Source organism: Caretta caretta, chromosome 4, assembly GCF_965140235.1.
Source record: "Caretta caretta isolate rCarCar2 chromosome 4, rCarCar1.hap1, whole genome shotgun sequence".
Taxonomy (NCBI): domain Eukaryota; kingdom Metazoa; phylum Chordata; order Testudines; family Cheloniidae; genus Caretta; species Caretta caretta.
The window spans coordinates 31,614,756-31,631,076 of record NC_134209.1 but is presented as its reverse complement, the minus strand read 5'-3'; the positions used below and the strand labels follow the sequence as shown (position 1 = coordinate 31,631,076).

General features: G+C 44.5%; 2 protein-coding genes and 1 long non-coding RNA gene across 4 annotated transcripts in view; 2 read left to right on the top strand and 1 right to left on the bottom strand.

Annotated features, from left to right (window-relative positions):
• SNCA (synuclein alpha) overlaps positions 1-16,321 on the top strand; it is a 102,340-nt gene that overhangs the window by 16,779 nt on the left and 69,240 nt on the right. Inside the window, exon 4 of the mRNA XM_048847457.2 lies at positions 1,762-1,907. Within this exon, the coding sequence (XP_048703414.1) occupies positions 1,762-1,907 (146 nt within the window). The remainder of the gene's footprint in view (positions 1-1,761; positions 1,908-16,321) is intronic.
• The window catches only part of LOC125635595 (uncharacterized), a 39,537-nt gene continuing 23,289 nt past the window's right edge, over positions 74-16,321 (bottom strand). The window contains exons 4-5 of one of the 2 annotated variants that reach the window (XR_012668034.1): positions 2,697-2,787; positions 74-313 (exon numbers count right to left, since the gene is read on the bottom strand). This is a non-coding gene — a long non-coding RNA (uncharacterized LOC125635595). The remainder of the gene's footprint in view (positions 314-2,696; positions 2,788-16,321) is intronic. The other variant, XR_007356312.2, reaches the window with a different exon arrangement.
• On the top strand, positions 1,914-6,051 carry LOC125635593 (uncharacterized). Its single transcript, XM_048847456.2, has 2 exons — positions 1,914-4,851; positions 5,440-6,051. The coding sequence occupies exons 1-2, from the start codon at positions 4,266-4,268 to the stop codon at positions 5,589-5,591; spliced, it is 738 nt and encodes a 245-aa protein (XP_048703413.2). The 5' UTR covers positions 1,914-4,265; the 3' UTR covers positions 5,592-6,051.

The following is a 16,321-nucleotide window of genomic DNA, read 5'->3' as shown; positions in this document are numbered from 1 at the left end:
ATGGAAAACGTCAACATTTTTATGATTTTTTTAAAATGCAACATTTTTCAGACATATTTTCCAAACATACTCACCATTTTTAACCAGCTCTGCTTTTGACAATTCTTTAACCCACTCTAAATAAACTGGAGAGAAAACAGCTAATCAGTTCAGGGCAGAGAAAGTTCACTCAGAACTGTCAAAAGTTCTCTGGGCATCCACAGGTCCCTGCTTTGGTTGGAGTCTCTGGCAGGCTCTTCTCTGCAGTTTTTTTCCCTAAGGCAACACGTACAACATTGTGGTCTTGATTCATGGCTGCGGCTTCTAGCTGCTACTGCAATACAAATAATAACCATAAGAAAACAGTTACAGTCTGAAGTTCAAACTTCCCACTTCTATTTTACTTCCATTGGCAGTGGGTATGACAAAGAGTTAAGTCATTTGCATAGACTTCCTGCAAGCTGTCCTTTATTACCTAACTTGTTAATAAAATTTTCTAATGGGGACACTTGTTTGTTTGTTTTCCCCCCAGCTATTTTCTGTTGATGTTGTATAATCGCTTATAGTAATCTGTAGAATGAGCCATTTGATATAGGAAGCTGAAATTATTTCCATAAGAAATGGAAGGAATCTAATTGCTGGAAAGAAATGAAAATTGCCAGAAGAAGAGCAATGTGTTTGTGCACCACTTACAGGGTACAGCTTGATCTGATTTCTGTTATTTTACTAGTAAAATTGTGGGTGTGGATACATCTTGTGGGCCAGAGTTTCAGAAGAGTTTATCGACCATTTGGACACCAAAATAAATGATCAGATAGATTTTTTTCAAGAGAAGCACCACATTAGATGCTGATCACTTTTGACAGTCTGACCCTTGGTGTTGGTGACTAATTGGGAGTTGAGCTCTTTTGAAAATCTGGACCTGTATCTTTAAAGCTCGGAGTGATATGGTCCTAATCCTGCTTTCTAGATTGATTTCACAACAGTGCAAGCTGCTGGTGGGGGAGAGCCTTTGGGAGTGAATGACCAGAAAGATCACTGTAAGATTCCACAAGGCAGAATGGAGAACTATTGATGTGTATGGAGGGTAAATGTATTGTCGTCTCCCTAGAGCCATAGATCTGGCCACTAGCTCAGTTTGCTCTGATAGCTTTGGTTTGGTTTGTATTTATTTTTTGTGTGACATGGGCTTAAAACCCCACACTGGAGTAAACCTTTTTCTGAGAACGAGGTCTTCAGAATGTTACTCACAGGCTGAGAAACAATGGCTCCTGTTTGTTAGTAAAATGTTTTTTAAAAATCCTGAGAAATTAATAACTGGAATTTGACTAGTTCACTGAATTGTTTCTGATTAGCAGTAGCATGCAGTCAGTGTGTTCTGTGAACTAATCAAAATGTGGTTTTTGCGTTGCATTGAATGTAAATGTTATGAAATGTAGATGGGCATAATAAAGGGCCTTCTGCTAAAAAACTGTCCCACACAGTACAACCTGATAACTAAATGAATGGATGTGGTCAGTAAAGCCCTACCAAGCAACAACAGTTGAGCCACAAATAGATCCTTAATTCTAGTTGTGCTACCACTATTTGTATGATCAAATGATGATGTTTCATTGCTTATGATTCACTTGGGACGTACAGAAATTGTAATGGTCTCACTGTCTGTCCATTGATGCTGCACTGTTGGCTTCTGTATTAATAAGCCACTTTATCCTCTCATTCCATGACTAACCTTCATCTCCCAGTACTGTAATGTATTGTTAATCTCTTGCTTTCCTACAGTGGCTGAGAAAACCAAAGAACAAGTGTCTAATGTCGGGGGAGCTGTGGTGACAGGAGTGACGGCAGTAGCGCAGAAGACAGTGGAAGGAGCAGGCACGATTGCTGCAGCCACTGGCTTAGTCAAGAAGGATCAGCTGGCCAAACAGGTTTGTTTTAGTTACCAGATTTTTTTTTTTTTTGAAGGTGAGGAAGTGACCAAATCAATGGGGCCTCTGTGAGTCCACCGATGTAAAGGACCTGGGTGATGTTGGTAGCTGGCTGCAAGCGTATATGTCTGTCTTTTGATCTTGTGGAGGGTATTTATGTGGTGAGGTTTACGTTGCTACATGAGTGAGAAATGAAAAAGCAAAGGGCTTGAGGAAGTTGGGAGCTTCAACAGTACCCCAGCTTGTTAACCCCAACAGTTAAGCTTGTAGCTCCTTTCTGGTTCCTTTGAAAATCTCAGCCTACAAAACAGAAACATGTACATTAAGGATGGTCCTGAATGCCTTCTAATGGGTCAAACTAGAATGCTGGAACTGTATGGGATGGCTGCCATTTTGGGGATTGAACAAGTGACCTCCAGAGCTAAAAGCATAAGCTGCTACAACTTGAGTTCAAGGGCCAACTCATATCCTCTGTGGATTGGGCACAGAAGGAGCGGTGTAACATATCCTCACCAGTTAATTACATTGGCATGCTCAAACATTAAGAAAGTTTTGATCCAAATCTAAACTTTGCAGCAGACTGCTACCTCCGTACCTCTAATAAGATGAACTCAAAGCTTCCTCTGAACTTCTCCGACCTCTGCAGGTCAGATTCCTTTCTAGCGTGTTGTATAAAAATAATTGCCATTATTTTTGTTTCAGCCCAGAGGCTGCCATTATCAGTTGTTCTATACCATCAGTTCCTACATTTTGGTATTTGATACACTGTCATGATATTTCTATACTTACGTCATAGAAAAAGTATGGTCTCAGATATAAAAGTGTGGTAACTGTTGGTAAATGATGACTTCTTAATGACAATCATGGTGTATGTTGATCTCTTGGGACAAAAACAACCAAAAGACAGAAGTAAAACAACTCATGTTATGTATTATGCACAAATATTTTTAAAGTGAGAGGAAAATAGGAGAATGAAAAGAAAAAAACATTTGCAAAAGAATGGATTTTAAATGTAGGGTGTTATGCTGCACTTAGACTGAATAAATTGCTCTGTGTAATTTTTTCCCATTTAATAGCAAGATAAGCTGTTAAAATTGAATTCTCTCCAGTAACTCTTCTATATCCTTACTAGACAGAAATGCACTTTAAAGAGTCTCTTTATTGTTTTAGAAAAAGAAGAATTACCCTGTTAGTGGGCAGTTGTTGCATAGGAGGAGTAGGTTAGTCTCAAAACATCACATTCGTGGTTTTGTTATTTTTTTCAAGCAATTTTCATGTTTTAATCCTTTTAAATTCAAATGTAAAGAAAATGCTGCCTTAATGTGTCCCAGGTGCTTTCTACAAGCTGTTTTGTAGCATTTAGAAAATTAAATATGTAATGAACTGTCAGGAGATGAGATGAGTGAAAAGTTATAGAGCCCACACCCTTATTTTCTGCTAAGTTTTGTTGTATCTCTTCAGTGGCTTTACAGAGAGAATTGCATTCTTTGCTGTTGAGTAGCTCTTGGAACTTGAAAGCATTCTATGCAGTGTCATAGGCATCAATTTTACTACTGTATATGATTACCATTTCACTCTTAGCAACTCCTAATGTTTGTGATTCCTGACTTTTAAAATTATAACCTTAACATTACATTAATCTACATTTATATTTCCTTGTATTTTTTTAAGAAAAGCACTACTCTGTACTGATTTTACTGTTTAATCCCACTTTGCATAGTGAAAAACGTATATAGCTATGAAACTCATGAGCAATAACAGAATAAAATCCCATCCATAGAACCAAAGAACATCTGTAGTGTATATTTGTATTATTCCACAATCCTATAAATAGCATAATACAGTCTAAGCATAGTTGAGATTTTGTACTTTTGGATGTGAGAACCAATTTTTCTATTTCTTACACTGTCATTAGTTATTCATTCCTATTTATTTAGGTTGAGGTTGTCAAAGCCCTCTGGGCTTCTTTGGCCAACCACCCCATTAGCATTCAAAACTCTTAGCCCTGGTCTACACTAGGACTTTAGGTTGAATTTAGCAGCGTTAAATCGATGTAAACCTACACCGGTCCACACGATGAAGCCCTTTATTTCGACTTAAAGGGCTCTTAAAATCGATTTCCGGACTCCACCCCTGACAAGTGGATTAGCGCTTAAATCGGCCTTGCCGGGTTGAATTTGGGGTACTGTGGACACAATTCGATGGTATTGGCCTCCGGGAGCTATCCCAGAGTGCTCCATTGTGACCGCTCTGGACAGCACTCTCAATTCAGATGCACTGGCCAGGTAGACAGGAAAAGAACTGCGAACTTTTGAATCTCATTTCCTGTTTGGCCAGCGTGGCAAGCTGCAGGTGACCATGCAGAGCTCATCAGCACAGGTGACCATGATGGAGTTCCAGAATCGCAAAAGAGCTCCAGCATGGACTGAATGGGAGGTACAGGATCTGATCGCTGTATGGGGAGAGGAATCCGTGCTATCAGAACTCCGTTCCAGTTTTCGAAATGCCAAAACCTTTGTCAAAATCTCCCAGGGCATGAAGGACAGAGGCCATAACAGGGATCTGAAGCAGTGCCGCGTGAAACTTAAGGAGCTGAGGCAAGCCTACCAGAAAACCAGAGGGGCGAACGGCCGCTCCGGGTCAGAGCCCCAAACATGCCACTTCTATGATGAGCTGCATGCCATTTTAGGGGGTTCAGCCACCACTACCCCAGCCGTGTTGTTTGACTCCTTCAATGGAGATGGAGGCAACACAGAAGCAGGTTTTGGGGACGAAGAAGATGATGATGAGGAGGAGGAGGTTGTAGATAGCTCACAGCAAGCAAGCGGAGAAACCGGTTTTCCCGACAGCCAGGAACTGTTTCTCACCCTGGACCTGGAGCCAGTACCCCCCGAACCGACCCAAGGCTGCCTCCTGGACCCGGCAGGCGGAGAAGGGACCTCTGGTGAGTGTACCTTTTAAAATACTATACATGGTTTAAAAGCAAGCATGTGAAAGGATTAATTTGCCCTGGCATTCGCAGCTCTCCTGGATGTACTCCCAAAACCTTTGCAAAAGGTTTCTGGGGAGGGCAGCCTTATTGCGTCCTTCATGGCAGGACACTTTACCACTCCAGGCCAGTAACACGTACTCGGGAATCATTGTAGAACAAAGCATTGCAGTGTATGTTTGCTGGCGTTCAAACAACATCCGTTCTTTATCTCTCTGTGTTATCCTCAGGAGAGTGAGATATCATTCATGGTCACCTGGTTGAAATAGGGTGCTTTTCTTCAGGGGACAGTCAGAGGAGCCCGTTCCTGCTGGGCTGTTTGCCTGTGGCTAAACAGAAATGTTCCCTGCTGTTAGCCACGGGGAGAGGGGAGTGTTGAGGGGGTAGCCACACGGTGGGGGGAGGCAAAATGCGACCTTGTAACGAAAGCACATGTGCTATGTATGTAATGTTAACAGCAAGGTTTACCCTGAAAGACTGTAGCCACTGTTTTATAAAATGTGTCTTTTTAAATACCGCTGTCCCTTTTTTTTTCCCAACCAGCTGCATGTGTTTCAATGATCACAGGATCTTCTCCTTCCCAGAGGCAAGTGAACATTAGAAGAAAAAAAAACGCACTCGTGATGAAATGTTCTCTGAGCTCATGCTGTCCTCCCACACTGACAGAGCACAGACGAATGTGTGGAGGCAAATAATGTCAGAGTGCAGGAAAGCGCAAAATGACCGGGAGGAGAGGTGGCGGGCTGAAGAGAGTAAGTGGCGGGCTGAAGACAGGGTTGAAGCTCAAATGTGGCGGCAGCGTGATGAGAGGAGGCAGGATTCAATGCTGAGGCTGCTGGCAGACCAAACCAGTATGCTCCAGTGTATGGTTGAGCTGCAGCAAAGGCAGCTGGAGCACAGACTGCCACTACAGCCCCTGTGTAACCAACCGCCCTCCTCCCCAATTTCCACAGCCTCCACACCCAGACGCCCAAGAACGCGGTGGGGGGGCCACCGGCCAACCAGCCACTCCACCACAGAGGATTGCCCCAAAAAAAGAAGGCTGGCATTCAATAAATTTTAAAGTTGTAAACTTTTAAAGTGCTGTGCTTAAAGTGCTGTGTGGCATTTTCCTTCCCTCCTTCACCACCCCTCCTGGGCTACCTTGGTAGTTGTCCCCCTATTTGTGTGATGAATGAATAAAGAATGCATGAATGTGAAGCAACAATGACTTTATTGCCTCTGCAAGCGGTGATCGAAGGGAGGAAGGGAGGATGGTTAGCTTACAGGAAAGTAGAGTGAACCAAGGGGCGGGGGGTTTCATCAAGGAGAAACAAAGAGAACTTTCACACTGTAGCCTGGCCAGTCATGAAACTGGTTTTCAAAGCTTCTCTGATGCGTACCGTGCCCTCCTGTGCTCTTCTAACCGCCCTGGTGTCTGGCTGCATGTAACCAGCAGCCAGGCGATTTGCCTCAACCTCCCACCCCCTCCCACATCCCTCCCACCCCCATAAACGTCTCCCCCTTACTCTCACAGATATGGTGGAGCATACAGCAAGCAGTAATAACAGTGGGAATATTGGTTTCGCTGAGGTCTAAGTGAGTCAGTAAACTGCGCCAGCGCGCCTTTAAACATCCAAATGCACATTCTACCACCATTCTGCACTTGCTCAACCTGTAGTTGAACAGCTCCTGACTACTGTCCAGGCTGCCTCTGTACGGCTTCATGAGCCATGGCATTAAGGGGTAGGCTGGGTCCCCAAGGATAACTATAGGCATTTCAACATCCCCAACGGTTATTTTCTGGTCTGGGAATAAAGTCCCTTCCTGCAGCTTTTGAAACAGACCAGAGTTCCTGAAGATGCGAGCGTCATGTACCTTTCCTGGCCATTCCACGTTGATGTTGGTGAAACGTCCCTTGTGATCCACCAGAGCTTGCAGCACTATTGAAAAGTACCCCTTGCGGTTTATGTACTCGGCGGCTTGGTGCTCTGGTGCCAAGATAGGGATATGGGTTCTGTCTATGGCCCCACCACAGTTAGGGAATCCCATTGCAGCAAAGCCATCCACTATGACCTGCACATTTCCCAGGATCACTACCCTTGATATCAGCAGATCTTTGATTGCGTGGGCTACTTGCATCACAGCAACCCCCACAGTAGATTTGCCCACTCCAAATTGATTCCCAACTGACCGGTAGCTGTCTGGCGTTGCAAGCTTCCACAGGGCTATCGCCACTCGCTTCTCAACTGTGAGGGCTGCTCTCATCTTGGTATTCATGCACTTCAGGGCAGGGGAAAGCAAGTCACAAAGTTCCATGAAAGTGCCCTTACACATGCAAAAGTTTCGCAGCCACTGGGAATTGTCCCAGACCTGCAACACTATGCAGTCCCACCAGTCTGTGCTTGTTTCCCGAGCCCAGAATTGGCGTTCCACAGCATGAACCTGCCCCATTAGCACCATGATGCATGCATTGGCAGGGCCCATGCTTTCAGAGAAATCTATGTCCATGTCCTGATCACTCACGTGACCGCGCTGACGTCGCCTCCTCGCCCGGTATCGCTCTGCCAGGTTCTGGTGCTGCATATACTGCTGGATAATGCGTGTGGTGTTTAATGTGCTCCTAAATGCCAAAGTGAGCTGAGCGGCCTCCATGCTTGCCTTGGTATGGCGTCCGCACAGAAAAAAGGCTTGGAACGATTGTCTGCCGTTGCTCTGACGGAGGGAGGGGCGACTGACGACACGGCTTACAGGGTTGGCTTCAGGGAGCTAAAATCAACAAAGGGGGTGGCTTTACTCAAGGAGTATTTCAGGCAGGACTTCACGGAGGGTTCCAATAAGAAATGGTGCACCTAAGTTATTGTTCTTATTGGAACAAGGAGGTTAGTCTGGCCTCTGATTGATACATGGCTAGATTTACCTCGCTGCACCTTCCCTGTGAGTGACTGCAGTGTGACCTAGAGGAATGAGTCCCCTAGACGGGGGAGAGGGGGAAGCAAATGAGTACAAAACAAATCTGGTCTATTTCTTGTTTTGATACACTCCATCTATCTTTTACATCTTTGGCTGGCAGCAGACAGTGCAGAAGGACTGCATGCCATTCACATCTCAGGGCTGCTCGGCAGAAGATGGTACAATACAACTGCTAGCCATCCTCATCTCTTGCCTGCCTGGCAGAAGATGGTACAATACGACTGCTAGCAATCCATATCGCCTGCCTGCCCGGCAGAAGATGGTGCAATAGGACTGCTAGCAATCCGTATCACCAGCCTGCTCACCATAAGATGGTTCAATAGGACTGACTGCAGGACTAAAGAGAATGACTTGATCAAGTCACTCCAAATTTAGTCCCTGCGCCTGTGTCTGCCCAGGCGCTCCCGGCCGACACGGCCAGGAGCACCTCGGACATGATGATGACGGCTACCAGTCCTATTGCACCGTCTGCTGCCATAAGGCAATGGGTTGCTGCTACTGTGTAGCAATGCAGTACCGCGTCTGCCAGCACCCAGGAGACATATGGTGACAGTGAGCTGAGCAGGCTCCATGCTTGCCGTGGTATGGCGTCTGCACAGGTAACTCAGGAAAAAAGGCGCGAAACCATTGTCTGCCCTTGCTTTCACGGAGGGACCGAGGGAACGGGGGCCTGACGATATGTACCCAGAACCACCCACAGCAATGTTTTAGCCCCATCAGGCATTGGGATCTCAACCCAGAATTCCAATGGGCAGCGGAGACTGCGGGAACTGTGGGATAGCTACCCACAGTGCAACACTCCGGAAGTTGATTCTAGCCTCGGTACTGTGGAAGTGCTCCGCCGAGTTAATTCACTTAATGCACTTAGAGCATTTTCTGTGGGGACACACACACTCGAATATATAAAACCGATTTCTAAAAAAACGACTTCTATAAATTTGACCTAATTTCGTAGTGTAGACATACCCTTAGGTAGCTTTGAGAATTTCTGCCTTATTGTTACAGAGTTACAACCGTTTAAATTCTTTTTATAGCAAGGTGGGGTGGGGGCTTCTCTTCTGTATAATACAAAAATGAGTGAATGGATTTTGCTCAAATTTGCCAGTTAAGTTCACATTTGGGTTGAGGCCAAGAATGGAACATTTCGGCTAAAACTGAGTATTTTTCAAATAGCACGTGTCTGAGCATATGAAATTGGAGTGTACAATGGACATTTGGATGTAACTTTAAGTAGCGTGTGTGTGTGTGTGTATATATATAAAATGTCCTGTGTCAGTTAAATAGTTCATAACCTGTGTTTGGTGCCCGGTCCATAGCGAGTAAGAACCTTCTACTCTTACTAGTAAACTAACTCCTTTAGCTCAATTGTTAGAAGTCTGTGCCTTTGTGTCCCAAGCTTCCCCCCTCATGGATGACTAATAATCGGGGATGTTACAAAACAAATGATCTAATATCCCTGTGTGCAAGGTTTGAGCTTGCATACTGCTCTCACAACATTTCTCATTTTGTAAAGCTAGAAATTAAACCATATTAAATGGAATTGGACAGAAAGAGGGTAATGAGCTGGGGTTTCCTTTGCACACAAATCCAGGATGTTTGCTAGTGTGGTGTCACCTTCTGAGTTTGCTTCCAACTTTTTGATAAATTGTGTCTCCCAGTTCATGTTGCCTAAGCGATTAGGCCCGGATTCTGCAGATGACCGCATGTGAGCAAACTGATATAGGTTTGGAGGGACCCCATGTGGGCATGGCACTCTGCCCACGCACTTTCAATTGCAGGATCAGGGCGTCTGAGATGGTTGCGATCAGCTCTCTATAAATACTTGGCTGCAGGACTGTCAAAACCGCTAGACACTAATATCCGTTTCATGTGACTGCTTTTTGAGGTTAGGAAGGGGTTTTCATTTGATGATCTTGAAGTATAAAGCAGGATAGAAATGAAATATCTCTGCATTACCAGGTCCCTCTTACCTGAACTGTTTGGACTTGATTCCCTCAAGATTTACACTAGCACTTGTGAAGGATTATATCACGGATTAACCGTTTCACTAGCTAAGTGATCGCTGGCATTATTCTCAAGAGCAAATAGCAGCTTAGTTGTGCCTTTCAAATTCCTTGTTAGGGAGAGGAATCACAGGTGTAGCAGAATGTATTGTTCATAGGTAGCTGCAAAACTACTTGTGGTATAGAAACTCTGATCAGCTGCTTGGAGAAATGCTTTCTGTGTGGGCTACATCCATCTGAAGGTGCCTAATATTAATCTTTAATACTTCCTCTAAGAAGTTAAATATTGGCTGTGTATCATTCTACATGGCCTGGAAACATGAGAAATACTGTTAGTGATCTAACTGGAGACCGGACTGGAAGGCTTCTGTTACCATGAACTGTCAGCCCAAATTCTAACAACACTATAGACGCAGGCAGACCTTGACTGAGAAGTGGTTTAGTGACAAATTAAATTGGTTCACAGGGCTGATTTGTTCATTGGCAGTTTCAGTGCTGCCTATTGGTTTTATGATTTTGGAGGAATTTACTTGTGAATAGCAAAGGAAGAAGTGTCACACTTTATATTAAGTTCATAAATAATTTTAAAGGGTTAGAAAATTTTTGGAAAATGTTTTAATAAATGGTTAATCAATTCCTATAGTTATACAGCCAAAAAAGTCAGTAGTTGCTTATAATCATTGCCTATTACCATCCACGTGTATATCATCTATAACACATATTACTCGTGTAAAATGAGAATGAGAAATCGAGATGCTGAGTTACTAGGTTCTATGTTTGGCTTCAACTTTTGTTTGGTTCCCCCATCTGTGTACTGTATGAGTCATGTTTGGTAATAACTCTTAATCTCGTAATGATCAAGGAGAAAAATGGAGAAAATAAGATAATTATATTTACAGTAAGAGAATATGCTTTCCCCGTGTATAGAGAGCCAGCCACTAAATCCCTTGGGTGTCTGTTTGCTTCAGTCACACCACATGTAGCTTCCATTAGCATCAAGGAGAGTTAAAGAAGGAGTACCATGGAAAGGACACACTAAAGTTGTGGTTTTTAACTCACCTGGATTTAGCTTTTGTTACAGCTCATAAACAAATCTCTGGGTGCATTTTAATTCTAGTAAAGATAGTGATGATTCTTTATGTTGTGATCGCATCCAAAGGCCCTATTCAAGATCAAGACTCGTGCTAGGCGCAGTGTAAACATATGTTTAGACCTGGTCCCTGCCTTGAAGAGCTTATTGTGTAATGAAATAGACTTGCACGCCTTCTCCTTAAGGTCTTTAGTTTTATATATCTGATCTCTTGTAAATCCTACAGTGGAACAAAAAAGGCTTTCCAGTTTCCACAGGGACTCTAAAGTGGCAGGCTGAATTGTGCTTGTGAGTATATAAATACAGTATGTGAGGCTGGGTGATATAGTTCATCAGTGTAATTACCATGCTTTCACTGGGGAAAAAACCTGTTATGTGAGGATTTTGTTGACTATGATGTTAAATAATTCTTTTCTACAGGAAACCTCATTCAACTAAAAACCCTTATTAGTGTATTTTGCACATGAAAATGAATACAAAAGCATAAAAACAGTAGGAATTTTGCAAGTTCCCTTTCCTTTTTCCCTCTTGATATAATATGGCCATCATTCTCAGGGCCGGCTCTTGGTTTTTTGCCGCCCCAAGCTCAGGTGGGGCTGGGGCTCGCAGGCGGCGCGGGAAGTGGAGGGAGTGATGTCACCTTCTCACGGCGCCTGCAGGGGCTTTCCCTTCTCTCCCGCCCGGCCGCACAGAGAAGCCCCGAAGTAAGGGGTGGCACAAGGCAGTGCAGCAGCCAGTGTGCAGAGGAGGTGGTGCAGCCCCTGCTTCCCGGCAGGACTCGCCCTCTCCTCCCCAGGTAGCAGCTGGGCCCTGGCAACTCAGCATCCCGGGGCTGGGGCTTCCCCTTCCCCTTCCCCTTGCCCCGTCTAAGTGGCACACCTCCGAGAGCGCAACTGCCCCGAGAAAAAAGGATGGCCGGAAGGCCGCCCCTGGAAATGTGCAGCCTCAAGCATGTGCTTGCTTCGCTGGTGCCTGGAGCCGGTCCTGGTCATTCGCTAGATTCTTCAGAAGAGTTTAATCATTGTTCCACAATGGCTGTTCAGTGAAAGGGGGCCAGTTAGGCCAGCTGAAGAACACAACATAAAAGCGACTGTAATTCAGCTGCCTCTTTTTGCTACTTCTCACGGTCAACCAGCTTTTCCCATACACCTGCTGACTTTTACCAGTCCCTACCTCTCTTCTTGGGGTCACCTTGATCAAATGACTCTCCACATGGATCTTTGATCCCTTGGTGTGTAGAGGAGCTCTGGGAGGCATTGTGCCCAATAAGAGGTCGTGGCTCAAGTACCACAAGAGACTCTTATGTGTGGAATGTTCCTTTTAAGGTTGGTGAGACCGGAACACCTCTAATTCGAATTCAGCCAACCGGCGCCAGAGTGAGGTCCATGCACTTACTATTTGTACACTTGGGCTGAATTCCAATTTGAATGGGCATTAGGCATCAGCATCGCTTAAATGGCTCAGGCTTAATTTTTCATTGATTAAATGTTTGTTTTTCTTTTTCTTTCTCCTTTCTGTTAAACACACACTTTAAAAAACTGGGTGATGCATCATCTTTAAAGATTTCATCACCCCGTAATGTGGACTAGGGCTTTGGGGTATTCCTTCAAATGCACTAACTAGCACTCCTGTAGCTGGAAGAAACGATAACTAAGGGTACACAGGATGATTTTAATCTCATTTAAAATGGATAGAAAATGCCAAAACCCGATCAGCAAAGTCTTCCACACATTCACTTCTGCTGACAATGTCAAGTAGTTTAGGCTCAAAATTTGACCTACAGTAAAGTTATTATCTTGGGGAAACTGCCTCAAAATTTGAAATGTCTAATTTTTAAAAAACAAAACAAAATCCCTGTGTATATATTAGCACTACAGTAGAACCCCAGAGTTACAAACACAGGGTTATGAACTCACTAGTCAACCACACACCTCATTTGGAACCGGAAGTACACAATCAGGCAGTGGCAGAGACAGCCCCCACCCCAAAAGCAAGTACAGTCAGTGTTAAATGTAAACTAGTAAAAACCAAGGGAAAGCAACATTTTTCTTCTGCATAGTAAACTTTCAAAGCTGTATTAAGTTAATGTTCAGCTGTAAACTTTTGAAAGAACCACAATAACATTTTGTTCAGTGTAACAAACATTTCCGAGTTACGAACAACCTCCATTCCCGAGGTTTTCATAACTCTGAGGTTCTACTGTAGTTCTCCTCAACACTACATGGAATAGAAATTACTCATTTATGCCCTGTTCAGAAGCCCATTGAGATCAGTGGAGTGATGCCCATTGATTTCAGTGGTAATTCGATGTCTCCTAAATATAAGTAGAAAATATGAGGTGGGAATTTCTCCAGTGCTCAGAATTGGCCTAACTCTGCTTGTAATGAAGCGAGTGATGAAACACCCACTGAGTAAAATGGGAGCAGTTAGGTCTGGTCTACACTACATAGTTAAGTCTATGCAAGGCTGCTTACATTGACCTAACTATGATCATAGAATATCAGGGTTGGAAGGGACCTCAGGAGGTCATCTAGTCCAACCCACTGCTCAAAGCAGGACCAATCCCCAATTTTTGCCCCAGATCCCTAAATGGCCCCCTCAAGGATTGAACTCACAACCCTGGGTTTAGCAGGCCAATGCTCAAACCACTGAGCTATCCCTCCCTCCCCGGAAGAGTCTACACTTAAATTTCACTCCATCTGATGTAACTGCTCTGCTGTGCCAACTTAGTAACTCCACCTCCACGAGTGGTATAGAGTCAAGGTCGATGTAGTTAGGTCGACACAATGTCAGGGTAGACTCTGCATTGCTTATATCGACTGTCACTGGCTTTCAGGGGCTGTCCCACCATGCCCCCCACTGACAGTATGGTCAATAAAAGTGCTCCTGGTGAGGACATGCACAACTGACACAAGGAGCCAGGCGTAGAAGAGTTAAGCCCAAGTATCATCACTTGGCTTAGGAGTTCTTGTCATGGACCAGGAACGAACCCATTGTGGTAAGCACTGACCAAACACAGAACAAAAGACATTATTTGCCTGTTGTTACTTACAATCTAAGCAACAACAGATGAATACAAACAGTTGCTGGAGTGCAAGGGAACAATATTGGTCAGCTTGGTAGGATTTTCAAGATTTTTGTAGGAGTCATGGCAAAGAGAGTTTGAAGGAGAACAGTGAAGTGGCTTTACGGAGCAGCATGGGAGAAAGCAGAATGGCACTTGTTTAACAAGTGAGCAATGAAGGCTAGCATTGTGGGCCAGTAAAAGGCAGGAATCAACCTTTCAGTACTGAATGAGGAATAATAGGCATGGGGGGAATAGACTGTCAAGGGCCTTTAAAAGCAAAACCAAGCAGCTTATGTTGGATGCAATAGAGAAGGGGGAGCCAGTCAAGAGATGACAAGAGAGGTGTGATGTGGTCAGAAAACCAGGTGCTGAGGTGATCTTTGCAGTTATACTCTGAACGGATATGGGTGGGGCAAGATGGCATTTGTCAAGGCCAGAGAGAAGGATGTAGCGGTAATCGAGATGTGAGATGATGAGAGTCTGGACACAAGTTTTAGCTGTTCGGATGAATAAGAAAGATCATATCCTGAAAGGTTATGCAGAAAAAATCAGCAAGATTCACTTACAGCTGAGATGTGAGGGCCTAGAGAGAGGTCCAAGTTGAAGATGATGCCCAGGTTACTGTCCTGAGTGACAGGTAGGATGGTGGTGTGGTCCATAGTCTTCAAGAAAGGAGGAAGCCAGGAGCATGTCAGAATTCTGTTCAATTACCAAACCCCACACCTGGTATCTTGTTGGTAGTTAGAATTGTTTTAAAAGACAAAATGTAATTTACTGTCTCCTGGTAAAAGAGATAGCAGGAGAAACCTCCCGACTTCGAATCCCATGAGAAGGAAAACATGAGAAATACCATTCAAGTTTCTTTTGAGAAGTGACTTGATAGATTGGTTAAAATGCAAATGAAGTTCTTTGCTTTTAGATGGCTGTCCCCACCCTACATACTATATTGCTGGCAACGATGTTTTACCGAGGTACCTGTAAAAGCGTCTCCACCCAGGGAGGCAGGACAGCATCTGGATAGGGCAAATGCTAGGTCTTCTCTGCTTGGGTTTCAGCCGGTGTTGCTCAGGAAGTGGTAGGAGGGTTTTGTGGAACAGTCTGTCCATATGATGATGGACAGTGGGAAAGGATTGGTCCCTTCATGGAGGAGATTGTCAGTGCTTTCCTTAAGGAGGGCAGTGACCATGAGTTGGTTGAGTTCAGGATCCTGACACAGGGAAGAAAGGTAAGCAGCAGGATACGGACCCTGGACTTCAGGAAAGCAGACTTTGACTCCCTCAGGGAATGGATGGGTAGGATCCCCTGGGGGACTAACATGAAGGGGAAAGGAGTCCAGGAGAGCTGGCTGTATTTCAAGGAATCCCTGTTGAGATTACAAGGACAAACCATCCCGATGTGTCGAAAGAATAGTAAATATGGCAGGCGACCAGCTTGGCTTAACGGTGAAATCCTAGCGGATCTTAAACATAAAAAAGAAGCTTACAAGAAGTGGAAGGTTGGACATATGACCAGGGAAGAGTATAAAAATATTGCTCGGGCATGTAGGAATGAAATCAGGAGGGCCAAATCACACCTGGAGCTGCAGCTAGCAAGAGATGTCAAGAGTAACAAGAAGGGTTTCTTCAGGTATGTTGGCAACAAGAAGAAAGCCAAGGAAAGTGTGGGCCCCTTACTGAATGTGGGAGGCAACCTAGTGACAGAGGATGTGGAAAAAGCTAATGTACTCAATGCTTTTTTTGCCTCTGTCTTCACTAACAAGGTCAGCTCCCAGACTGCTGCGCTGGGCATCACAACATGGGGAGTAGATGGCCAGCCCTCTGTGGAGAAAGAGGTGGTTAGGGACTATTTAGAAAAGCTGGACGTGCACAAGTCCATGGGGCCGGATGAGTTGCATCCGAGAGTGCTAAAGGAATTGGCGGCTGTGATTGCAGAGCCATTGGCCATTATCTTTGAAAACTCGTGGCGTACGGGGGAAGTCCCAGATGACTGGAAAAAGGCTAATGTAGTGCCAATCTTTAAAAAAGGGAAGAAGGAGGATCCTGGGAACTACAGGCCAGTCAGCCTCACCTCAGTCCCCGGAAAAATCATGGAGCAGGTCCTCAAAGAATCAATCCTGAAGCACTTACATGAGAGGAAAGTGATCAGGAACAGTCAGCATGGATTCACCAAGGGAAGGTCATGCCTGACTAATCTAATCGCCTTCTATGATGAGATTACTGGTTCTGTGGATGAAGGGAAAGCAGTGGATGTATTGTTTCTTGACTTTAGCAAAGCTTTTGACATGGTCTCCCACAGTATTCTTGTCAGCAAGTT

Excerpts from the sequence above, each read along its gene's own strand:
- LOC125635593 (XM_048847456.2), top strand. The coding sequence starts at position 4,266 with ATGCAGAGCTCATCAGCACAGGTGACCATGATGGAGTTCCAGAATCGC. Across the intron at positions 4,852-5,439 it reads AGGCGGAGAAGGGACCTCTG|CTGCATGTGTTTCAATGATC; the intron begins GTGAGTGTACCT and ends TTTCCCAACCAG.